At 36.0% G+C, this 27,524-nt stretch overlaps 1 protein-coding gene across 2 annotated transcripts in view; it reads left to right on the forward strand.

Annotated features, from left to right (window-relative positions):
- MACROH2A1 (macroH2A.1 histone) overlaps positions 1–20,565 on the forward strand; it is a 38,398-nt gene extending 17,833 nt beyond the window's left edge. The window contains exons 3-9 of one of the 2 annotated variants that reach the window (XM_070937289.1): positions 4,910–5,016; positions 5,319–5,516; positions 6,537–6,644; positions 10,416–10,515; positions 16,904–16,993; positions 17,750–17,924; positions 19,884–20,565. In XM_070937289.1, coding sequence (XP_070793390.1) covers positions 4,910–5,016; positions 5,319–5,516; positions 6,537–6,644; positions 10,416–10,515; positions 16,904–16,993; positions 17,750–17,924; positions 19,884–20,049 — 944 coding nt within the window. In that variant the 3' untranslated portion in view covers positions 20,050–20,565. Of the gene's footprint in view, positions 1–4,909; positions 5,017–5,318; positions 5,517–6,536; positions 6,645–10,415; positions 10,516–12,887; positions 12,979–16,903; positions 16,994–17,749; positions 17,925–19,883 lie in introns of both variants that reach the window. The other variant, XM_070937290.1, reaches the window with a different exon arrangement.
- Positions 20,566–27,524: the final 6,959 nt, after the last annotated feature.

Here is a 27,524-nt window from a genome sequence, read left to right on the forward strand (position 1 = left end):
CTCCTAAACTAATATGGTTTTTAATAGTCATATTCCCATTTGGATGACTTTAGCCAATTGATCTCTCTAAACCCAATTTACCACACTAGGTGGTTGCGAGGATAAAAATCGGATTTGAAATTTCTGTATATCGTGTATTTCTGGTGAAAAATGTGATAGAAATGCAATAAATAATAATTGAATGTATAAATATGTATAGGGTCACACTCCTGTTGTAAAGTTATTAAGACCCAGCATCTGACATATCAAAGAAGTACAATTTGAGATTCCAACAAAATTGGTGTGATGCTTCTTCCAGGTAGTTTCTACCATGTACTTGCCCTTGCTTATTGTTGAAAGTTCACAGGAGTGTTTGTGTCCCAGTGACGTGAGATTCACACAAGAAACCTAAAATAGATTTCCACCTAATATTTTTTCCACGACTTCTTCCATAGCTAATTAAGATGGAAAGTATAATACGGCTGAGCAAAGCATTTGAAAGAAGTGCTTCAACAAGTACATTTTCCTGAAGCAAACACTCTCTTTGAAGCATTAAACCAACCGTGTCCTTGTATGGCTTATATGGCTGCTTCAAAAGCTACCTCTGGTTGGTTTGCATGTGTGCTTTCACAGATACTACTTTCTACTTCAAAGGGAAGTGCTTTGTTCACATCAACATATTTTGTAAAACACTTATCTGAATTCTATAGCACAGCCTTAAAAAACATGTTCTTCCTTTTCAATTTATATTGACTGTTTCCTAATATGATTTGATTGCTTATTTGTTCCCTATGACTATCATTAAGTGTTGTACCTTATGATTCTTGATGAATATATATTTTCTCTTATGTACACTGAGAGCATATGCACCAAGACAAATTCCTTGTGTGTCCAATCACACTTGGCCAATAAAGAATTCTATTCTTTACCTTCCTTTTTGCTTTCTGGAAGGCTACCTTTTAGAAACACCTGCAAGGTTGAAGGAAAGGATGAAGTAGAAATTTGACTTGGGGGGGATGAGAGGTTTCTAAAGTGAAATTATAAATTCCATTAAACACAGCTCAGTCAGCTGCATTGTTAAAAGCTGTCCCTTAAACATTTAATGCACAGGCAATTAACTGGGTGAACAGGTTTGACAAGATACATCCTTGGAGTGATAATTATTGACTCTTAATTATGGCAAAGGTAAGCCTGATATTTTTTAAAGAAGTATTTCTAGAGAAAAGAAGTACATTTTTTTCAAAATAAAAGAATGTTCAAGAAAAACGCTGCTAATTCTGTTAAAATAATTCAAAATTATAAGATGATCTAATCAATTAGTCACTTATAGAAGACTGATTTTTGTATGTGTGTAACAGAGAAAGGGATAAAAATAAAGTACCTGTATGGATTAGAAATTGTTTATTCTATTTATGGTTTCCCTATTACCATTTGCTTTTTAAAAAATTTCTGAATGCTAATGTCCCTCTCTTAGTTTCTGGAGTTTTTCTTAACTTTCTTTTTGGCTGAATGATTGAGTTTCACACACTTTTTAGACTTTTCTCTTGGCTTTTGGGGATGTTAGAAATGCTGGCAACTGCTCAGCATGTCATCTGTTAGCTGTTACAAACTAAATTTTCTACATTATGACTTCATTGCAATGAAGTAAAGGAAGGCAAATGTTTTTGAAATCAGAGAAATGGTTTTACTCAAGACATAAAATTTCTACCCAGAAGAGGAAACAAAATCTAATCAGACTTTGGATGAAGTCAGAATTCCTAGCTGTCAGGTATATTCACATTTGCATAGCAAAAGTCCATGTCCTGAACACCTGACAATTACCAAGGATTTTTTCCTTGAACTAAGTATTGAGAAAAGAAACTATCATGCAAATTTAGCATTTAACTTGTCTTCTATAATGAACAACAGATTTGACTTGAGAGCTGACATTTAACCTACATTTAAATTTCAAAAGTATGAAATTGTAGAATCATTCCATATAAATTTCCATAATATACGTTAAACTTTGAGATTGATCAGTTACTTCCATTTCAGTACAGATGTTTTTATAGATGTTTTAAAGATGTCTGCTTTAAAACATCATGGGAGTTCTACAGTATTTGGAACACCATTGTGAAAAAGAATGAATGAAGTTTGTTCAGAGCTCTGACCATGGTTAATGCCATATATCATGAAGCTGCTTAGAAATCCATTGTGTATGTAAAAATGTTCATAAAGATCACAGATTTATGGGACTTGTAACCAAAGTTGCTAGAAAATGCCTATTTCCCTATAGGAAATAATAAGAGCATGGTTATTGTGAAAAATACTACCCTTCTTAGAAAATTCAAAATTTTCCAAATTATGATTATATCCACTTTGTATTTTCTATTTAATTTTTAAAACATTGAATAAAACTGTGATAGACTAAAAAAAAAAAAACAGGTTAGCATCTAAAAGAGGAGGCATGGAATTCTTAACAAATTTTAACCTTTTAAAATGGAATCCTTAAAATTGTGACATTGTTATCTGATTCCCAAGTAGGAAACTCTCCAATTGAGTTTTATGTGGAATTGAGAAATATCTGCATTTCAAACATTTGCTAGTAGCCTTGCCTTCGTCTGGTATGTTGCTAGTAGCTTGGATCTCAAGTTTGAGTTGATTTGAGAACTGACAATGACAATGGTTTTGGATTTTTGTGTCTCCCTGGATACGAGCAACTACTGTAATGCTGTTGTTACTGACTTTCTTCAAATTTGATCTGATTAATTGCTTTCCGTTCAAGAGCCCCAAACAAGATAAAATGCCCCCACCTCCAACTCCTCAGAATTGGGCAAGGAAAAAGAACTTGGAGGGAAATCATAATTCCCAGCAACTATTAGGCATGTTGAAAAATTCTTAGGCATGTGTTGCGGAACAGTGTCTTGTACAGTATGTATGTATGTATGTATGTATTGTACAGTATGTATCTTTTTTCCTGTGATCCAATATACCCCTATTAAACCTTGGGATTTTAAATCTCGTAGGCTTTCCCTGCTCTGATATTTCATACATACTTTCAAATTGGGCTAGGCCTGTGTCAAATTATATTAATGGAAATCTGGTATAAAAACCAGAAGGTTTCATGAGAACCAGTCAAACAGTTGCAGGTGTAAGTTACATGTGAAGTTTCCTGTTTGCTACAAGTTGGAAAAGTTCTGTGTGTCTGTTTCCTATCTTGAAGAAGTTGCTGGCTTGGGGGTTCAGTTTTTAAGTAGTGGGTTGCAGGTTTGCTTTGCTTTTTGTAAAATCTAACTATTGGTCACTTGTTTGTATTAAAAAGAAAAGTTCCTCAAACTATCTATAAAATTCCCCAAACTAGATGGAAAAATGTACTGTTACATTTTGTCAGTCAAGGACTGTCAGAAAGAGATGCATGTGTTTCTCTTCTGTCCTTACATTCTTTTTGCTATATCTCCAATTTAAATTTTCCAAGCATATTTACATCTTGTATCTGACAAGAGATTGAGATATCTAAAAATCTCAAAATGATTATTTGGGGTGGGGGTTCTTTTTACAGAGGTAAAATCTTAGAAAATCTTAAGAGATGGGTGAAGGACAAAAAAATAATTCCCATAGAATTTTAGAGAATACTTATAGACTCTGTGATATGACTTTTTGTATGTTTATATCAGCTGTTAAGCGAAAATCTATTCCTAGTCTCTAATAAAGGCAATGAATGGAATTGGTCAATAGCAAGTAATATACTTATGGAAGAGAATCCTATCTCCAAACTGAGCAATGTAATTCATCATAATGGATATTGATAACAAGTATAGTGGAGTATGAATTAGGCACAAGATAAAATTAGTAAGACTGTCATCATTTTGACTGTGTTCATCAAGTTTTTAGTAGTATTCATTGCTTTTTTAAAAGCATTGGAAAATTATTTTGTTATTAATGAAATATACCCACAGCTTGTCTAAAAGTAGTCACAGATTTCCCAATAAACTTTAATGACCAGATTATTTGTAAAAAAAATAATAATAATCCAAAAAAATATCTAATAGTTGTTTACACGCTCTGACATGGTTAAATATATTCCATATTCATTTATTACTGAATTTATACCTCAATTTTCATATATTCCAATGCTGAAGCAGCTTATAGTGAAAATAACTTTAAGATACCAGAAAACTGATATAATTAAAAGCAACATTAAAATGAGCCATTAAAATAGTGAACAGAATTTTGGTAGAATAGGGTGCTTACTTGAAGTTGTTTAAACAAAATATATTGCTTTTAAATATACTAGTAACTAAATATGTTTATGTATACAGTATGCATACTTTAGTTATTTATTAAATCTTCTATATCCATTGAATATTTTGCTTGGTGATTTTGCATTCTTTATCTATTCACTATCTTTATAATCATCTGTGTGGCTCTTTCCATTTTAATCTTCTTGCTTCCTTTACCTGCAATTGCTTTTTAATGTACATTGCCACGAAACGTAGAAAATTTGGGTATTTCCATTGTTTATTTAGCTGGACAATCCTTGCTCTTTCTTAACATATGTTATCATTTCTGTACACAGTTACTAACGTTTTCCAGATCAAGTTGTTATTATTAGCAAAATTCTTAAAAACCTGGTTTATGTTCAAGACTGTCAGATGTGTTAAATGCATTTAAAATACTTCCTAAAAGTATTTTTGGAGAACATCTTTGGAGAAAACTTGCACAGATGAATACCTCTGATGTCACATGCATCTATACTGTCCTCCATCTCTGTGGTGAAATAAGATGTTACCAGATTATGTGCAATTAATTCTTATCAAATGTCTTTTCCCATTTATTTATCCTTAATATTGTTGTACCAGTTGTAGTTCTTTTATTGATTCCTGAATAACGTTGTGCATTCTATTTTGAAAATAAAAAAGAAGAATCAAAACAATTTTATCTTTCTTGGCAGCGGAAATTCTTGAATTGGCTGGAAATGCAGCACGAGATAACAAGAAAGGTCGTGTCACTCCTAGACATATCTTGCTGGCTGTAGCAAATGATGAAGAGTTAAATCAGGTGAAAATACATTCCATGGTTTTAGGAGTTCGTTTTTCTTTCTTTTTAAAATTCCTGCTTATTCTGTCTAAAAATGTAACTCATGATCTGTTAAATAAGTCAAAATTGCTTCATTTGAATGATATCTTTAGAAAATATATCAGCAGTTGTTAACTCTAAAATTGACATACAATCTCATCACGTGGTAGGGACTCAACTCTTAATTTGGGTATTTCATTATCCTTTTCTTCAGAATTAAAGTCTTCATTTTTTCAAGTTTTAAAATCTCTTAGAGATACCTTTTTGTTCCATTTCCTTTTAAGCTGTTGAAAGGTGTCACCATAGCCAGTGGTGGTGTATTACCAAATATTCACCCAGAGTTGTTGGCCAAAAAGCGGGGTTCAAAAGGAAAATTGGAAGCAATCATCACTCCACCCCCAGCTAAAAAAGCAAAGTCACCAACACAGAAGAAAACCACAACAAAGAAAGCAAGCACAAAGAAAGTAGCAAGAAAGTCTAAGGTATCTACAATTTTTTGGCCTACAGTTTTTTTTGCCTGTCATGCATTTTTGCTCAGAAATAGGGTAAGTAAGTTGCTAGATGACTAGTAAAATATATATCCAATCTAATGTAAAGTAAAATACAATTGCACTGAATTTATTCTGGTTCATAAGAATATCTACATGAGATCTAGGTATTTCAAGAGTGGATATGTGAAATATTGACTTTTCAGATACATAGTAATAAAAATTCAACTTCTTTTATAGATTTCGATGTATAGATAGACTGCTGTGCAGTTACGTTTTCAATTCTGGTTTTCTGCACGTTCATTCCTAGCTATAGAGTCCAAGAAGCCAGCTATTTTTGGTGTTGTTACACCAATTACTATTTATTTTTTAACATAGGAAAATAGATGCTGCTCTTGAAAAAAGATGTAGAAAGGATGACCTGACTTCAGCATTTAAGATCTAAAAATCAGGATTTTGCTAACTTTCTTTCCTGTTTGGAATTTGCTTATCCCAACATATAGTTGCTATCTCTCAGTCTCTGTATATATGTATGTGTATGTATATGTGTTTAAGGGATATGGTGGCTCAGTGGGTAAGACACTGAGCTTGTCAATCGAAAGGTCGGCAGTTCAGCGGTTTGATCCCTAGTGCCGCGTAACAGGGTGAGCTCCTGTTATTTGTCCCAGCTTCTGCCAACCTAGCAGTTCGAAAGCACGTAAAAAATGCAAGTAGAAAAATAGAGACCACTTTTGGTGGGAAAGTAACAGCATTCTGTGCGCATTTGGCGTTTAGTCATGCCGGCCACATGACCACGGAGACGTCTTCGGACAGCACTGGCTCTTCGATTTTGAAACGGAGATGAGCACCGCCCCCTAGAGTCAGGAACAACTAGCACATGTGCGAGGGGAACCTTTACCTTTATCTTTATGTGTGTATGTATGTATGTGTGTGTGTGTACATTAGTTATGTAATGTTTATTTAAAATTGGATTTGCTAATAGGCTGATTGGTTAACTGATTTATATGTGAAAAGAAACAGGGAGAAGTCAGTAAATCAGCAAGTGCTGACAGCACAACAGAAGGCACCCCAACAGATGGTTTCACTGTCTTATCCACCAAAAGTCTATTTCTTGGGCAAAAGGTAGGTTTGTGCATTTATTCAAAATATTTTCTGTGTGTGTGTGTGTGTGTGTGTGTGTGTGTGTGTGTGTGTATGCATGTGTGTTAATTGAACCTAGAGATACATTTCTATGAGTAAAAGGAAATATTCTCAACTTATTTTACAAACATTGTAAATGATATATATTAAGTACAGAATGCCATCAATTTATAAGATGCAGTGGATTTTTTAAAAGGCCCCACTCCAAAAGAGAGTAAAATTTAAACAGACATAAGATTAATAATAAATATGAACAAATACAGTTTGCATACTTCATAATCCAATAGTCTCAGAAAAGACAGGTCTCTAGGGCTAGGCGTCCCCAATCCCCGGGCTGTGGACAGCATGTGAAACCACGTTCCCTCCTGGTCCACAGAAAAATGCTCTCCATGGAACCTGTCATTGGCGCTCAAAAAAGGGGGGAGCACTACTCTAGGCATTCAAAAGAGGAAGACATACTGCCTTATATTTATTGAGCAACCCAAGAAGAGACAGATAGGAAGGTAGTCTTCGAGTGGATTACCCTGGCAGAGTAGAAGGAACCAAAGGCTAGGCAGAAAGTTTTCAAAAATTAGATGAAAATACAGCCATGAAAAAGTAAGGACATGGCATTTATTTTGCTATAAAACAGAATGAGAATCTTGTAAAAGATAATGATTGGGAAACACCATTTGGCCAAATAAATGATTAATAAAACTGAAAAAAATTGATAATGATTTCATAGAGATAAAAAGCCTAAACTATAATTGTAAGAAAAAGGTTTCAGTAATCCAGAGTAGCAATAATTTAACACAAGAGAAAGGGAAAGTGGCCGAAATCAAGTTTAGAATTAAGGTTATCTTCCTGGAAATAATTTGCAAGCATCAATAGAGACAGGAGGGGATTGACATAGTAACCCATAGTCACAAATTAACATAAATAGAATGCATGGGCAATAAAAGAAATATGCATCAGTTTCTTAAAAAGATGTGGTGGTAAGGGGGGGGGGGGGGATATTGCAAGAGGATTCTTCAACCACAATCCAAAGAACTTTTACATAGGCTTAAGCCAATCCCAACTCATACACTGTATGATCTAAGGAAAGAAAGAATTTGGGAAAACATTGGAGGGATTGGTGGGTGAGAGAAACATTAACCAGTTCATACCTGATTTCCCCACTTAGTTTTTTCAAGACATATGTGGACTTGAAAACTGCATATTTGACCATTCACATGTTGCTACATATTTCCCTTGCAATTGAAAAATTAAGGCCAATTTTCTCCAATCTGAATTACATTTAAAAAATGATTAAAAATAAAGTGTGCTATGTTTGGTTACAAAAATTGTAAACCGATTTCTTCTGATGCTATAGTGTCATATTTCATTGGCTAATTATATTGCATTGAAATAGTAGAGTTTGATATATATACAAGAAACCTCCAGAAAGAAATTTTCACAGGAATAGAGGCGATTGTAAATGTGTACAGAAAAGAGTTATCTTTTAACATGATTTATATTAATATGGCTTCTAATCATATTATTCTACTGTAGTGGCATGATGATAATTGAAATTTTCATCAAGACACACCCATAAATATTAAGAGCTATTTGCTAAAGGTTGAACAATAAATACTGGTTTATAAATAATGATGTATGGAGAAATACAAGATAATATGAGACTGTATCATAGCAAGGAGCCATATATTCAAGTAGATAATTTTTTTGTATCTAAGAAGGCTTTGTGTATATATTTAGCCATATTTACAAAGTTTAACCCTAAACTTTCCATGACTTACTGCTATTCTAAGTATTATTGTTTGTTATCACAAGCTTTGAATACTGAGCTACAATATTATTATATTATATTATATCTATTATATTATATTATTATTTACTTTATTAGTCTGTGTGAGGCCAAAAAATATATGTTATGTATTGATAGTGGTTGAATGAAAGTGATATCAAAAGACTGTTATGTGGAGAATTCTTAATCTCAGCCCTCTTAATCCTGTTAATCTCATGTTGTTCTAACCACATTCATTTCACAAGTTGCTAGTAACATACATGGAAGCCCTTAAGAAGTCTAAGAAATGTATGGCTGTTGGAAAGACAGTAATCTGAAATGGTGGCAGCAGATAATAATTGAAATACCTCTTTTTAAAGTTGTTGTATAATTGGAATTATATCATGTACAGACTGGTTTTGACTAATGTTTATCCATGGCATCATCAATCCATATAGCTATCACGTGCTATGCAGTATAAATTTATATTAATGTTGAACAGAAAAATGTCTTTTGTGACAGTGGAGAGAGCCTAAGGGACAGTATTGCCATCTGCTATGCTTCCATTCAAAAGAATTCCTTTCAACAAGCAGGCAAATGTTCTGCTGTCTAATGGGGGGGAGGACAGGGAAATGTTATGTACCCACTGAACATTTCCTTCGAGAAAAGAATTGTTTTGCACAAAATACAATTTGTTGTTTACAAGCTTAAGTGTGCAAACTCTCCACTAGACATACAACAGGCTAAATACATTTTCTTTTCCTCTGTCTTTTTTATTGAGTCTAAATACATAATTGGAAATTTATTTTCAAATTAAGATCTTGCTCTTACTGGATTTGTACAGTAGGCGGTCTTCCAGTATCTGCTTATTACTTGTGGCATTTTGAAAACAGTGGAATATAAGCAGTGGATTGATTCAGACATAACATGTGTTGATTTAACTGAAATTCAGAAAGCAGGAATAGACGACTGGATTTCCATTCTTTCTTTGCTTTAGGCAAGTCTGCTATCTTGCCTTTAATTTAGTTACAAATGGAATATTGAAATAATAATTAAGACTATAAGCCAGCCAGAATTTTGTACACATATAACAGCATGAATCCTTCCTTCATTAATATTTCATTTTCTTTTTAGATGAGTCTGATTTTTTTCTTCTCCTACTCCTCCCCCACTTTTTTTTTTTTTTTTGTGGCAATCTTAGTACAAGTTTCAAACAACAGAACATGAAAAAACCCAGAAAATATTAGAAATGAATAAAATAAAATTTGCCATCTCTCTGGTGATGTTTAAGAATGGATATTTACATCATTCATCTTAATTCAAAAGTAAAATTGTAGAGTGGAAGTACTACAGTCAAACTTTTCAGGGCATCTCTGAATTGTTTACAGTGCAATCCATCTGATATCTACTGGGTATTAACATCCTACTGGCTTCAGCTGAAATTACTCTTGTGTTTTAGGATGCTTTTGCTGTTTAACTCAAAATTACATAGTTGTACTCATGCATTCTGCCAAAAATTTGAACATAAATGATCTCTCTACCAATCACAAAAAATAAAACATAAACAATGTGAAGGAAGGCTATTTTCACATCAGTTTAAATGGATGCTATGCGTAATTCTGTTATTATGGTCAAAAGATGCCCCTGGGTTGCATGAGCAAGAAGCTCGAGGTTGTAGTAGCAATTCCTAGCAACTTAGCATCCTTGGGCTTTTGGAGACCCTTCCCCATCTGGCATTACAATTTGTAAACTAAGCCGTGTTCTGTCAAATTTTGACTTCCCACGTGGAGAATCATGTTAGTGTCTAGAGTTTGAAACATATTCTATGTTTATTTATAAGCAACCTTCTTTATGACCTGCTGTTTATTTTTGCACATTTGCCTTCGGAGATGCTATCCTCATCTATGTTGCAAAGCTTACTTTTACTGCAGCTTCTCTGTGATTTCCCAACTGTCCTGTTGTTATTTCCCACCTCATGCTTTTCTTTTCAGCTGAACCTAATTCACAGTGAAATCAGTAATTTAGCCGGCTTCGAAGTGGAGGCCATTATCAATCCCACCAATGCTGACATTGACCTTAAAGATGATCTAGGTAAATGGGAAATGGGTGGCTATAACTAACAGTCACATGAAAATTATGGAATTTGCAGATTATTTTCATGTCATAAATTTGATATTTTATCGTGCAACTCAATGTATGTTCCTCAGATACAAATCCCATTTGATTGCACGGGGACTTAACACAGGTAAGAAGATAGAGGAGTGCATCTCTAGTACTCAAAATATATAATGGAAAGACTATTAATATGTGTAGCATTCTCCAGATACTACTTGCATGAAAATGGCTCTCTGAGTAACTCTGAAATCATTTAAATGTTGTTCCATAATAATCAGATGTGACTGTTGGTTCCCTTGGGAATATTTTGCATATAAATTCCGTGAGGACTGAAATAGCTCTTTATATCATCAAGTTGGCTTCAAACTAAGCAGTTTCTCCATTCTGATTTTAGTTTTCTATTTTCCTTGTTTTAGCTAAAGACAGAAATGGATAGACATATACAGTTAAGGATGCAGTCCTACACAGACTTACATGAGAATAAACTCCATTGAATACAATGGGAATTGTTTCTGCATACACAGAAGTATTAAAAGTTATGTATTTGATGTTACTCTGCCTTCTCCTTTCATTCTCCCTTTTCTCAGCACACACCTGTACACAGACTCTTAGACATTTTTCTGAAATGCTACCATGTGTATTAATCTGCAGAATTAATTTTTTTTTATATATATATTTGCATATTGCAAATGTAAGAAGCAATTGGTTAGGATTGCACTATAAGCACCAGATCCTTCTGGAGTTTTTCCTCCAGGCAGCTGTCTTATCAGCTGTGTTATAGCTTTTTTAATGTTAAAATGATCTATGTTAATTGTCGTTTTAAGTATCATTTTATCAAAGAGAAGTTACTAGGCACACATTTTTTTTTAAATGAGGTAAGAGAGAGAGTATTTAATTCCCACATTATATGGGAGTTGATTAAAGTGAAAATAGTAGTTTGCCTTGATTTAGGTGTTTTATGAATAACTTCTTCAACCAGATTTACCATCTTGAATGAGAGATTGCATTCTATGGTTGGAGCATTCCATTTCAGAATATTGTTCCTAAATCCTTGATATTTGTGATTCTTTTTTTTAAAAAAAAGCTACCTCCCATTCATTGCCAAGGGTAATCAAGTGCATTTTACTGTATATCCTGATTGAACTTTAATGAAGATATGAAATTAATGTTAACTACTTAAACATTTTTCTGAAATGCTACTATGTATATTAATCTGCAGAACATAGGGTTAAAAATATTTTTATTTGTACATTTAACTTAAAATATGCATTTAACTTAAAAAAATAAACTTAGAAGTAGCATGATAAAATTAAACACAAATAATTAAAATCTAAAAGTATCATATTTTGGAACTTAAAATATGAAATTATGAAATTAGCACTTTTTTCTCAAAGAAAACTACCATGGTGAATTCCATATAGTCCTATGTTTCTGTTTATTTAGAAGTTATAGAACAAATATTATGCTGAAATCTCTACATATATTCATTCTTGAATCTTTAGTTCCTTAGTCATAAGACTGCTACTGGGAACTCTAGAGTTAAGGCACCTTATAATTTATTGTTTGCAAATTATTTATATCCTTCAAAGGCTCAGCACTCGGTCATATAGTTGTTTTCTATTATTAGTTTCAGAGGGAGAATTTAAGAGTTTTGCCTCAGGATAACACGGACATTGCTTGTTCAGGCCAGAATGAGCCCAAAGGACTGTCAAAGCAAAAGACTATGTTTCATTTCATCCCTTAACCCCATGCCATTCAGGATATCTGCCCCTTTCAATGGGGTTACATATTCAGCAAGTAGTTATAGTATTGCAAGCTGAAAATGTTCCCAGAACCTCTGGGGAGTTAAAGTACACATTGATTTCTGTAGGTCTTGATGCTTAAATATTCCCAACATGATTAATAAAATCATGTTGGCAATATTTATAAAAACCAAGGAATATTGTAAAGATAGTATATCAGAATGGAGAAACAGTTGATTTGTTAGATTTGATGAGCCAGATTGAATGGTGTTATCATGTTTTTTAAGATTACATTTTTACAGGTTCTGCAAAACCAAGAAGATGCTAGCTGTTCTTTATACTTCCTTCCTGAAATGCAGTGTCTTTGACCTATTGGTCAAGTACTAAAAGTTATGTATTTGATGTTTCTCTACCTTCTCCTTTCATTCTCCCTTTTCTCAGCACATACCTGTACACAGACTCTTAGGCTTTATTGTGATGGTTTATTACACATATTTTGGAGCCCAAAAGGTAGGATAAAGAAGGATGTTGGTATGTACATAAATGTAGATCCTGTTCTGGGTCTTTGACCAACATGGTTGATACACATTTGTTTACCTGTTGTAGTTGCAAGTTGTTCAGGCTGACATTGCCACAATCGACAGTGATGCTGTCGTTCACCCGACAAATTCTGACTTCTACACCGGTGGTGAAGTAGGTAATGGAGAGTTCAGTGCTGCAGATTTTGTGTGTGTATGCATGACCAATCAGCAGCAACAACCTTGTCCCTGCTCTGCAGAGCTGCATTCTTTTCTCACTTCCAGCAATCCACTTCAATTCCAGAGCAAATTCCAAATGGTTAAGTGAAAAAAGCTCTTTGATCAATGCAAAGCAACCTTGACCAATCTTGGGGGGGAGGAGGGGAACTTAAGCAAAGTTGGAGTTGATTGGTCCCTAGATGCAAATCCCTCTGAAATCCACAATTCTCTACAATAAACTGACAAATGAATAATAAAAAAAGAGTTCTAGAAAAAACACAAGGCAAGAAAATCCAGGGGTGTTTTTGTAAGTACTAATCATTAATTTATTAATTTTGGGAGATGTCAACTTTATCTCTATTACATAGAGAGTGATTCTGCCTCATTGTGTAGTAAGAGTTAAGTCTCTGAGCATACAATTTAAGAGACCTTGCCCTGAAAACTAGAGCTACATGTGGAACACTTAAGAAAGGTACCATTTAACAGAAGCATCTCATCAAAGTGTAATTTTTTTGAGAGAATGCTAACTTCACAAGCTTAAATCCAATTTTGATTGTTTGATTATATGACATCAAGTTGGTGTGGACTCTTAAAGACCACACATAGGTATTAACCAACACAAATATTAATTATTAATACTGTAATGGGCCTGTGGTAAGCAAGGAATGACAGCCTACAAATGTATTATCAAATTAAGGGACCGTCAGTATTAAAATAATGATATTTTGGAGGCAAGGATTCATAGCATAGCAAAGTACAATGATGTAAGACCTCCCTCCCAGAAATACTAGGAACCACTGTAAGATCAATATATAATAACATTAGTTTTTGAATGCCAATAGCTTTAATCTCCTTAAATCAGCTATGTTAACAATCTTACCATGGTGCATTTACTACCAGGTATTTTAATGCTTTAATACCTGAGCCTCTTAGTTCAGAAAATATATGATAACCTAATCAGGGATGCCATTTCAGTGAGGCAAATAAAACATTTAAAAATAAAAGTCCATCATAAAATATACATTTTCGATATATGGTCACGAAACACAGGTTTGTCTTATAGAATCCCTGTGGTAAAGTACTGTAGGTACCTGATTTTTCAATACAAAGAATATAACTTTGGTTACATTTGGAAAAGTTCTATAATTTATTAGTTACAAATTTACAGTTTTGAGAACCATGTAAATTTTCATTAAGCTACCATATCCAGTTCCCACCTTATTTTTTCCTGTATATTGTAAGGATGCAGGAAAAATGTCCAAAATTAACTTTTGAGCAGAATTTCACATGGAATATCATAGATCAGAAACCATATACATTTTAAAGTAATGGTTTGATCCATTTTATCTTAATGGTGCTTATTTCCATTGAAATCGATGGAAAAATTTACATATGCAATATGTCCTTTATTTTGATTTGCAGAACCCGTAATTTCTAAAAAAAATAGCAAGATGTGCTTGAGTATCAATATTTGATTTGGGAGAGGAAGACCTGAATTGTTTCATTCAGTAACATATGGTCTTCTAAATGCCTGTGGCTGCTGGAAGAAAGAATAGAAGTGCATACATGCTTAGCTTCAAATGATTAACTTTTATTTCTATAAAGACCTTTCTAACTGCAGTGTATGTTGGGGAAATATTTCACAAATTTTGTAGATATCTGCTGTTGTCACCATTATACCAATGCCTGCTTTGACAGCATGAAATAGTGACATTATTCTATGGGAGTTTCACATATATTTATGCTTGTGTTGAGCAAAGAGCCACTCAGCTGAAAGCTGTAGAGCAGAGGTCTTCAAACTTGGCAGCTTTAAGACTTGTGGACTTAAAGAACTCTCAGAATTCTCCAACTAGCTATGCTTCAGTCACCTTTGAGGAACTTAACAGTACATAGTTCCTTTATAGTCAGTGTGATCACTTCCTAATGGTCACTGTTCCCAGAATCATTTCTGTCAAATTTACTGAAACTGAGTCAACTTGAATTGAGTCAGACCATTTCATTTAGAGTTCTGTGCAATGAGTGTCAGGAGCTTCATATATTTCATATCTTAGGGTCTCCCTGTCTTTTCAGATAATACGGAAAAAGCATGGAAGCTTTTACATGCAAAACATATGCCTTACCATATGACAGACAGTCCTCATTTCTATTTGCTGTTACTACTGCAAAAATTGTTTGAAACTCAAAGAACCTGTTTATTATTTATTTATTAATTTTTTATGCCGCCCGTCTCACCTGTAAGGTGACTCTGGGAGTCAACCTGTTGATCTGGAGTTTCCTACCTGTAGTTCAGCAGTATAACTCCTGTGGAACAGACAAGCAGTGCAAAAAAACAAACGAAAAGGATCAGGAGCCATAGTTTATGGACTGTGGACTAACAATTAATAATTTTTTAAAATGTGTGAGTCATTTATATTCTTTTCATTTAATAACTTGATTCTGCTGCTCCCAAGGTCAGTTTTCCAGGAACTGAGGATGTATGGCTCTCATCCATGTTTGAAGAAAAAAATACTTGGGGCCCTCCTTAATGATAGAATGGGTCCGTGATAGAAGGAAGGCAGGATATGCATATATTATATCAGTGTTTTTCAAACTTGTCAGTTCAACTCCCAGAATTCCCCAGCCAGCTACAATAAAACCAATAAAGATTAGGCTGTGATATCAAGTAAAGCATAATAGATTCCCAGTAGTTCTAGATACCTGGTTTCAATATGCACTGCCAAGTTAAGAAATATTTTCAACAGGCATATAATATGTGGACTTCCATTAGAAATTACAGCCCCCTCCCTGTATCAGTTGAGTGAATTCATTTTAGAAATATTGTTCTAAAGTACCAAAAGCCTGACCCTACACATGTTTACCTGGAAGTAAGCTTCGCTGAATTTGGCAAAGATTGCAACCTGAGGCATTGTTCCTATGTATCGTCACAAAATTCTCTTGAAATAAGCCCCAAGTTACTTACTTACTAGGTAAATATATTTATGGTTAGGCTGCAGAGATCAATTTACAAAGTTACTGCTTTAATCCAGAATTAATCCAGTGTCACTGTCACTGTTTCTTTGCCTCGCTCCTTGTATAATCATGGAACAAATGCAATGTGATTTGGGTGCTTCATTAGGAATGAACCTTTTCCAGCTACATTCTATTTCCTCTGTATTAAAGTAAAGCTGCAAAATAAGATCTAAACCAGTTCATGGTGGACTGCCTTTGCGCAAACCTCAGCCCGTAATGGAAATGATGCAGCTCCCTTCCTAACTCGAGCAGCATTTGTTACACTTCCGTAGCTGTAGTGAAGCAATTCAGTGGAGGGAAAGGGGTACCCTAGAGAATCTCCTTATTTCTGAGGCTCTTCCTCTTGGTTAAAGGTGGTTCAACAAGCCGGGCAGTTGTCAAGTAAAGCAGCCAGTTGCACTCACAAGACTGTTACACTCCCGGGGGCCACCTGTTGGGGTCAGGGATGAAGATGAGGTGAGTTTCAAGTTCTTCTTATGGCAACTTTGTCTTTAAAGCAGTCTGTAACAGAAAGGGGGAACTTGCCCTCCATGGGAAAGCATTGGTACAACAGTCAAGTCTCATTGCATTAGCCCGTTCTCCGGAAGGCATGTCTACTGTTGGTTCTATGGAAGCAGCAGCATGAAATGTCACCGCCCTGCTGGTTGGCATTGCAAATTGCATCGGGATAAATCCCGTGGGAGGGCAAATTTTTAAAAAGAGGGAAGATCAAGAGGGAATTGTTACTTATGGACCAGTCCTCAAAGGTTTAGATCTTACTTTGCAGTCCCCCGTCCCACCCCCATTTTTTGCTCAGAGAAATCTGTGATGTGTAGCCACCTGAAGTGATAAATGCTCTGTTGGATGTGGAACAGTCACCGCTCTGTTCTTGCACAGGGAGCACATTGGAGAAGCGGGGTGGAAAAGAATTCCTGGAGGCTGTTGTTGAACTTCGCAAAAAGAACGGGCCATTGGACACAGCAGGAGGTGCAGTTTAAATCCTTGGGAAATGGGGAACATTTTATATATATGTCTCATAGATGGTAGTTCAGTTTAGCTTGGATTCTTTTAAATAGCCAGAATGTCCTCAGCATGTCATTGATGAGTATTGTATCAAAAAAGCCTTCGGACCTGGGTTTATAAGAAGGCGTTAACACTAAATTGAAAATAATAAAAACGAGAAATGGGGAAAAAGAAAATAAACTATGCATACATTCACTTTTAAATCGCTACTAGCATATGCACTAATTCAAACTATTATATTTGTAAAAAAAAATTAAAAAATAGAGGTGTCTAGTCCTATGTAAGTCAACTGCATGTGGAAGTGTGAATGATTGAAGGAATATAGAATCCTAGGTAATCAAAAATAAAAAACTAAGTAGGTAGAGCTTACTTATATAGTATTACCTATATATTAATGGTAAGCGTTATACCATTCAAGGTGAAAATCTGTGTGAATTTGTAATGAATTTGTATTTCACAGTTGATCTAATTCATGTGAATATGACCAAAGAGTATAAGTATGTAGGGTACAGGGCATGTTTGCCTCCGCCTCCCCAGGTTCAAATTATAATTTCATGTAATGTCCGAATTTACCACCGGGATAAATATAGTCTCATTCAGTGTGCAGTATAGGTGATCATTGGAGTAAAGAACTATATGTATCCTTCATTGCTGAATTATACTGTTCCAATAGTATTTTCCAAAATATTAAACACAGTCTTATTTTTTTCCCTCAACCAGCTATTGTCAGTTCAGGACATGGATTGCCTGCAAAATTTGTCATCCACTGCAATAGCCCCAGTTGGGGTTCAGACAAATGTGAAGAGTTGTTGGAAAAGACAGTGAAAAACTGCTTAGCACTGGCAGATGAAAAGAAACTGAAGTCAATTGCATTTCCTTCCATTGGAAGTGGCAGGTAAACCTGGAATTCATCCAGTTTGTCCCCAAATCTATATTCACACTACATGCTAGGCAATAAAGTGATTATTTTTTGTGTTTGGCAAAATTGTGGTTTATAATCCAAGGATTGTGTTTTAGCATGATAAATTACTTAACTGTAAAATTCAGCAAATCATGATTTGTCAATATGATCCCTGGCGGTTCTGCTGGCTTCTTATTGCTAACCACTTATGGTGGATCTCTCTCTCTCTCTCTCTCTCTCTCTCTCTCTCTCTCTCTCTCTCTCTCTCTCTCTCTCTCTCTCTCCCTCCCTCCCTCCCTCCCTCCCTCCCTCCCTCCCCCCCCCTCTCTCTCTCTTAACATTTTAAATATTAATTACAGCATGAAAAAATGTTTACTATTTGATAAAGTTCTCTTGTGTGGGGCTATGTATGTATATAGAGTGGAGTTTAAATGGTATTGAATCAGATTTACATTCCATGTGAAAATGTGTCCCTTTAAAGAATAGCATACTCGTCTTGTCAGTTCATTTCAACAAATCTGAAGAATGGTAAATAAAAATCTTAAAACATAAAAATGTTTTTAAGAGCAGCAGTTTCTCTCAGTCCCAACACATGTACACAGCTGTTCTAGGACAGACATCTGTCAACCAGACATTACTCGTTAAATCTGTATAAACAGTTCTGTCCAATTTTATGGATAAAACATGAATTTACATGGGCTGATTCATTATAAGTGTGTGTGTTTCAAGAAAAGAGGGAAGGGGGGAGGAGGCACAATGGGCAATCTATAATCGTTATGCCAGATGTTCTACAATGTCTAATTTCAGCAAAGCCAAATTTGTAGAATGGCATTTTAAAAGTTCAAAGTTCTATATACTCTTCTCCAAAGCAATAAGTACCGTTGTTTAAATGTAGACTTCAGAGCATATCTTCAAAGTCCTCTAAAGCTTGCCTTTTCAACTATTCATATTGGAACCGCTCAAGAATCCCCTTTCTCCACTGCTTGTTCCTTAGGATTTGCAATCAATAGTTAGTTAGGGATTCCCTGAAAATATGCAAAAACTTATGTGTGTTGTTTCCAACCATAAGCTCAACATTACTGTAGCATAATGGTACACAACATTTTTAGGCCAAGAGGATAAGGACATACTGTAGACCCCACAAAATAAATTCACAAAATAATAATTTATTTCAAATTAACACACATGTTCAATTTAACATGACATTAAATAGTTAACTAAAATTTAGTTTGGAATATTTTCCCCTTCTGTCACATTAAAGATTACAATTCATTGAGAACATTTGGAGTAGGTTTGGAAGAAATAGATCATAAATTTCTAGGCGTGGGAGTGTGTTTGGGGATTGTTATGTGTGTTGGACCTGGTCTTTGGATGTTAAGTGAATTTCGTTGTATGGGTATACTGTGTATACACCTACAATGACAATAAAGTTGTTGTTGTTGTTATATATTGCTGCCTAAGTAGAATTGAGCCCTGCTTTTCCAAGCTTTTCCATAGCTTATGTTTGGTTATTAGCAGTGGCTGCTTTACAAGCCATGGTGGTTTAAGAACCAGTCTACAAAGAAAAGATAGGAAGGAAAAGGCTGCCGTTTGTCTCTGCTCTTCAGATAAGTGAAAAAAGAATCGGGGTCTCCCTCTTTTCCTTTTGAATCTCACCCCATATATTCCTCCTTCAAGCTTCTGCAAGATGCACAGCACATGCCTGTATAATATATAATATAGTATATATGTCTACTCAGCGATTTCAGTGGACGTACTCCCAAGCATGCTGATATAGGAATTCATTATAAACGTCACTATAAAATTCATTGATAGGACCTTTGGTACTAGGAAACTACACTTTGTTGCAAGCCTCATTAGGATTTTGTCACATTTTTTAAACATACATATGCCACTTTCAACTTTTATTAAACTAATTGTAATTATCTTTTCTCTCCAAAATTCTTTGAATAGGAATGGTTTCCCAAAACAGACTGCTGCTCAGCTGATCCTGAAAGCCATTTCCAGCTATTTTGTATCAACGATGTCCTCTTCAATCAAGACAGTCTATTTTGTTCTCTTTGATAGTGAGAGTATAGGGATTTACGTGCAAGAAATGGCCAAGTTAGATGCCAACTAAGTCTAGAAAGCAAATGATACTTGCCTCTTTGCCCAGCCCCTCTCCTTAAATTCCTCATTGTAAAACAGAGAGCCCCTTATTTTAAATTTCATTCATCTAGGGAATAAAGATGGGCTTTTTTTTTACTTTTAAAAATGTTTTATGTTGGCACTGATAGTTGACATTACTGCTGTTTAATGCACTGTATTCCAGGCATTGTCTGAATTTAGTGTAATCTAGGAGATTTTATAGTTTTATTTTAATGAATTATGGATTGATTGGAAAGTTGTTAGCAGTACATAGTCTTTTATTTGTGAAAGAAACCGGCAGACCCTATTTTGTAACAGTGTTGTGGTGCTTTTATCAGGTGGCATTCCTTTCTCATCTTTTTAAAGAAAGAAAATAATGCTACATATCTAATTTGTGTTTATTTCATGTCTTAATGATGAATCCAAGGAGAAAAGTACCCCATTGCCCTTAATTATATTTGCAATTTGGAATTTGTGTGAATTGATTTAGTAAAATGTTTGAAATGGTCTTGGTGTTGTCTGAATTAATGATTTGTAAGTCTTAGATAAAAATGGTGGGGAGGCGTAGTGGTCAGAGGTTAAAGATGCTTAGCTTGTCAGCTGGAAAGCTGACAGCCCGGGGTTGAGACCTGAGCACCACATGATGGAGTGAGCTCCCGTTACTTGCCCTAGCTCCTGCCCACCTAGCAGGTGGAAAACATGCAAATGCGAGTAGATAAATAGGTACCACTTTGGTGGGAAGGTAACAGCGTTCTGTGCTCCTTGGTGTATAGTCATGCTGGCCACATGACTATTGAAATGTCTTCAGCCAAAGATAGCTGGCTCCCTCGGCTAAGAAACCGAGATGAGCGCTGCCCCCTAGAGTCAGACACGACTGGACAGGGGAAACTACCTTTATCTTTAGCTAAAAATCTGTAGTAGTCTGTTTGGATGTTACCAAACAATGACTGAGTAATAACATATTGCAGTGAAATACTCATATTAATTCTCATAGCTTATGGAAAGAATGGAGGTTTGTGCCGAGTGATCATATTTTCAACCCTGCCAGGATAATGCATGTGTGACACATGTAGAAAGGGCAAATGTTTTGATCATGTGATTATGGCCAGCATCTTGATTTCTTTCTTTCTCTCTCTTTCAGACACACACACACAAACACACACACACACACACACACACACACACACAAAGTGATACCACTTTTCCTCTGTTTTTTCCTGTCTGTTGCTTCCTTAAGCTAGTGGAATTCTAAAGGAAGAGCCCATTAGATGAGATCCTGATTCTGAGACAAAGCAAAATAATTGGGATAAAGTGTCCATCTAATCAAGAATCTTTCTTCCAAAATGGTCGCCCAATTGATTCTGGGATGTCCACTGCAGAGTTAATAAACGGGTTTTAGTGTCATGGAAGAATATCTAGTTTAATTCTTCTTTCCAATTTATGCAATATTTCTCTATAGCTTTTCAAATTTTACACGTGAAATAGTGGTACTATTACACTTGAAATTTGTCCCTAAGATCCGGTATTCTCACAAATAAAGCATTTGTTTTTATTATTACAAAAGTATAGCCTATTATTCATAATGTTCTCAATGGTATTAGTGTTAACAATATATTAGCAATTGAAGCCATTTGGAAGCCATTTGGCCTAAATTCTTGCATACTCCAAAATTCAGCAAAATCAATAAAAACAATATAGAATGGAATCCTGCCTTTCCACGTGCCTAATTGAAGCTCCTGTTCAAGTCAGGGGAGCTTCTTAAAAACTGGATCCAGCCTATAGATCAGAACTGGAGATCTAGGGCTCACATAACCTTTAGAATAAAATAGAATTCTTTATTGGCCAAGTGTGATTGGACACACAAGGAATTTGTCTTGGTGCATACGCTCTCAGAGTATATAAAAGAAAAGATACATTCGTCAAGAATCATAAGGTACAACACTTAATGATAGTCATAGGGAAACAATCAATATAAATCTTAAGGATACCAGCAACAAGGTTACAGTTATACAGTCATAAGTGGGAGGAGATGGGTGATAGGAACGATGAGAAGATTAATAGTAATGCAGACTTAGTAAATAGTTTGACAGTGTTGAGGGAATTATTTGTTTAGCAGAGTGATGGCATTCAGGAAAAAACTGTTCTTGTGTCTAGTTGTTCTGGTGTGCAGTGCTCTATAGCGTCATTTAGAGGGTAGGAGTTGAAACAGTTTATGTCCAGGATGTGAGGGGTCTGTAAATATTTTCACAGCCCTCTTTTTGACTCGTGCAGTATGCAGGTCCTCAATAGAAGGCAGGTTGGTAGCAATTGTTTAGCCAGCCTAGCCTAGCCTGTTAGGCTTAATAACAAGATACAAAGTGCCATTGTTTTGACAAGAAAACACTAATGGTCAGAGTAGGCCAGATTCTCTTACCTCTCAAAAATAATTCATAACCATTTAAGTATTCATTCATTCATTTATTTATTTATCAATCAAATTTATATGGACACCCATCTCATAGAAAATGACTTTGGGCTGTGTACAACAATCCAATAATCCAATAAATCAATTCCTATTAATGTAAAACAATCATTACTTAAAATCCATTATATAATAATACTTGTTTTAAAAACTATGAAAGCAGAACTAAAAAAAGAAAGAGATGAAGGGGTGCTAATGACAATGGAGCCACCTCACGTGTTGACCCATCCCTTGGCCACAATTGGGTCTGGTTGGCTTTTAAATTGCCTCTTAAATTGCCTGTTAATTTTGGCTACATTGCACTATTGTGGAAGTTCCCATGTAATATAATAGTTTATCAAATTAATTGAGATTTTGATTATATCACTCTTTTTAATACAATCAAAATGTCATTAAAATCTATTTAAAAGTAGAGGATTATTTAACAAATAATAATAATTTGCTAGCATAAACTGTTATATACCGGTATCTACTTGTATTTGATCCTGTAAAGTCCACTAGATGTCACTAGAGGGATTATAAGAATCTGGAAAATATCAATTACTGCTTTGGAATATTTCCTATAAGAGGCCAAATTTAGTTTGTCAGTAGCTTTCAGATGAACATTATATTTGCAATCTTCCAAACAGAAATGGAGAATTGGATGTCTTATATGCTATTTGCGAAGAAAATGCTGCGGGTGTGAGAATTTGAAACCATAATATTGGGTGTCAGAATTGTGAAATAACTGGATGCCGTCTTACATCATTTTTAGCCAGTAAATGAAAAGCAAATGTTCTTCCTTCAGCCCAGCCTCATTGTACAATTCAAATACAATAAAGAATAAAATATAGTTTATAATATCCTGCAACCTGAATACATTCTTGATACATATGTGCGTTTCTACAGTTACAAGGACTGTAAGGATATTGAGAACTCTCAAGTGGTTTTGAAACAGACATTTGGCTGAAGTTAAAAATACCCACAATCAGTGGTGAAATCCATTTTTTTTTACTACCGGTTCTGTGGGCGTGGCAGGGGAAGGATACTGCAAAATCCCCATTCCCTCCCCACTACAGGGGGAAGGATATTGCAAAATCTCCATTCCCACCCCACTCTGGAGCCAGCCAGAGGTGGTATTTGCCGGTTCTCCGAACTACTCAAAATTTCCGCTACCAGTTCTCCAAATTGCTCAAAATTTCCGCTACCGGTTCTCCAGAACCTGCTGGATTTCACCCCTGCCTACAATATATATCCAGATGCTTGTATGGAGTCACATCTTTGACAGAAAGATATGTGTGCTATTTCTCTCATGCACACCAATAACCTAATACAGTTGAGTCAAAACTTATATATAACTAAAGGGGAGGGTCTAGCTCTCAGGAGTGGGCTTCCTCCAGTTTGCACCAATACTTGTCTTTAGGGATCACAAATACAACAAATGCTGTGGGGCTAACATTCACAGTAGAAACTCGGGTTGCCTCCTTTTTTTCACCGTTTGTAAAACATAGCTCGTCAGCCAGCTTCAAGTCACTGCTTTAACTTTGTATATTGTCCAAACAAAAAAAAAAAGATATGTGAGATGAGGGGCTATATGAATTTACCAAACAAATAAATAAATAAATAAAACTGGTGTACTTATTTTTGAGCACTCCCATTTTTAACCATTACTCTTATGTCGGATAAAGCAGGGCCATTGAAAAAGAAAGAAAGCTGTTGCCAGAGTTTCTGTAGGAGAGCAAACTCACATGGAGCTTTGTAGTGTAAGAGAATGACAGTTCACAGAAACACCCAGAGCCACCAGCTGAAAGAATTTGCAATATGCTCAAGAGAATTGCCTTACACAAGACCGACAGAGTTTACATTTGTTTATGACCTCTCTTGTGGAAATTAATAAAGGATGGCTTTCTTAATGCCTATTACCTGGAGAGCCTAATGGATGCAGCATAATTCTCATAACTATATGCCACCATAAAAAAAGAGATGAAAGCCTTTCCCTGCAAATGTTAGTAAGCAGAGGTGTTTGTCTTAGTGAGGATAGAAATGAGATGCTGAGTCAGACTGATATTGGTTGGGTCTAGTAAAAACAAGCCTTGTGTTCTTGGATTGTATTCAATCTTACTAGTGGGAAAGAACATGATGTAAGAATTAATTGCTAGTGTTTGCACAAACACTAGAAGTCCAACTGGCCCAAGCCACACCTAGCCCAATGAATGAGTGAGTTTGTGCATGTAAAATGAAAGTATTGGGACTTAACAGCTACACAAGGATAATGAGGTTTGGATAAGATCTAGGAACTTTGTGGTTGCTGGATTATTTTGTTGATTTACGCTCTCAAGAGAAAGGTTGGCTGTTGTTTTTACATGTCTTTATTGGACATGGTAAAAAGTTGAGGATGTTTTTTCACATATCCCGCCTTCCAATAGGTTATATGCAACATACTAATAACATACAAAACTATTCAAACATATTTATGGCTTGATCACATAGTTGACAACATTCCCTCCAACATATACACATACAAATATTTTGAATGCTGTTTACTCTTCATTTCACCCAGTGATTGAGAATCAACTGGGAGGATAATCTAAGCAGATTTATTGCTGTGACTTTAACCCCATTCAGGCATTGTCTTTGCATGTTCAAATATCCCAGATGTTGGATTGAATATCCAGAAGCTATGCCTTAACAGGCAACAGAGTTTTTGTCCAGTAAGCAGGGTTTTCAATATCCACTGCTATACTCAGGTGCTTGAGTAGGAGTAAGAACAAAGAAGACAATAGGATTTCCTTCTATGAAATTGTAGGCAAAATCAAAAGAGTCTTTTCAGAGCCAGAATACATGAAAAATACACATGAAATACAGACAGCAATGCATTCATCCTTCAAATCCTATTTGTTATATTATGACAAAGGGAAAACAGCAATTTGAATTCTGCAATTTCATTTCCTACAATTCTAAAATTAAAACATTGCATTGCACTTTTTCTCCCTTTGGGGGATATTTTAGTTTAATGCGAAGTGCATTCCTGAATAAGAATTGAATAAATCTGACTAATTCACAATTTTGTGGATTCCAGCAAAGCCACTACCTGCATCCTGTAATTGTTTTGTTTTTGTTTTTAACCAAAAGTCAAAGTAACTTCACAGCTTTGTTTCTGTGGCTATTTTCCTTGTAAGATCATGACAAGGCAAGTTATTCTTTCTCATACTGGGAACTGAATGAGTATTTTCTGGATGTTTAGTGTGATCCAGCAGAACTCTTTTATGTCCATAGAATTTGAAGATAATGTACTCCACAGGGCCACATTAAAGCCAACTGATGCCATAAGCACAGCCCAACCATGATGCCCTTCACTCTTTCCATTGCTTGATTGAGTAAAACTCAATGAGTTTTTGAGTTACAATAAAACTAAGTGTAACAATGAAAGAGTTAACAGCATGATAGTTGTGGTGCCCCCCCCTTCCATTTGTGCCCTAAATATTAAGCCTTTGCTTAATGGATCATCTGAGACTGGTCCTCGATAAAAGTGCTTTGGCCTTACTAAGGACATTGAATAAGCCAACCAGGGCTTAATTACACACAGATACTTGAAGACTTGTGATAGATTCAGCGGAACCAAGGCACTGGAGATTTTACTGCACAAACTGTACAGAGTAAGTTAGCATTCAGGAAGACAGCTGTTGTTCAAGCCCTTATCTGTGATCAGCTGAGATCTTAAGTAAAGTCCAAGTAATGTTTCATCTTGGCTGCTATTGCCATTTAGAAGAAAAAGGACCTTTCTAAGTTCAGATTCCTGAGAAAGTTCAGAAAAAATATGGAGGAACACTTGCCTAAGCAATCGGATAATGGGATGACTACACACTAAAGTTGCAGGATAGAAGAGATGAAGGTATTTTGAATTGCTGGATAAAAATAATGAGTTCAAACAAGCAAATCTGTGTTGAGAGTCTCATACTACACCTGTGCTTTGTATTCAGGCATTTGGACTACATGTTTATACTGAGCATCTCACTTGTTTTTGTGTGTGTATGAAATGAATTTCTGTTAAAGCAGGAAACGGAAAAATATTTGTTTCTTCACTTTACGCTATTAGGTATTCAGGTTCTTGAAAAAATTACTTCTCATTATTATTAGCATCATTTTTTCATAATGCTATGTCAATATATATCAATATATGTTGCTGCTTTTTTTCAAGATCTTTTACTACCTTATTATAGCGGACCTGGCGGGTATTACGGAGACCTGGTTGGGCCCAGAGGCAGGGGTCCCTCTGGTAGAAATGTGCCCACCAGGTTTCCACGCATTCCATCAGCCAAGGTCACAGGGGAGGGGCGGGGGAGTAGCGGTTATTATTAAAGAAGGCCTTAGGCCGAGGGAGACCACTGTACCTCAGACAGCTGGTTGTGAGTCCCTCCTTGTGAAGTGGGGCAACGGGGCTCAGATGGGTTTACTGATCACGTACCTGGCTCCCTGCCACGTGGCGGCAGCCCTGCCCGAGCTACTCAACGTTATTGCCGCGGTGGCGGTTGATACCCCCAGACTTATGGTCATGGGGGATTTCAACCTGCCATCCGTGGGTGAGGCGTCTGAGGTGGCTTCCATGACGGCCATGGACCTGACCCAACTAATTCATGGCCCTACGCACACTGGGGGAAACACACTGGACTTGGTTTTTGTCTCTGGACAGTGGTTGAGTGATCTCGAGATAGGGGATATAGTCATCGAGCCCTTGTCATGGTCAGATCACTCGCTCCTTCGCCTTGACCTTCGAACCGCAGCACCCCGCCGCAGGGAGGCGGAACCGGTAAGATGGTACCGCCCCAGGCGCCTGATGGAACCTGATAGGTTCCAAATGGAGCTTGGGCCAATCCCGGAGGTTCTGGCTCACGCCTCATCTGGGGACCTAGTGGCCGCCTGGGATAGGGCGGCGGCTGGAGCCCTGGATCGAGTCGTGCCTTTGTGGCCTCTGACCCGGCGCCGATCTCGCCTGGCTCCTTGGTTCACCGAGGAGCTGAGGGAGATGA

The sequence above is a fragment of the Pituophis catenifer genome, unplaced genomic scaffold (genome assembly GCF_029215685.1).
Source record: "Pituophis catenifer annectens isolate HBS135680 unplaced genomic scaffold, rPitCat1.0.hap2 SCAF_2, whole genome shotgun sequence".
NCBI classification, from domain to species: Eukaryota; Metazoa; Chordata; class Lepidosauria; order Squamata; family Colubridae; genus Pituophis; species Pituophis catenifer.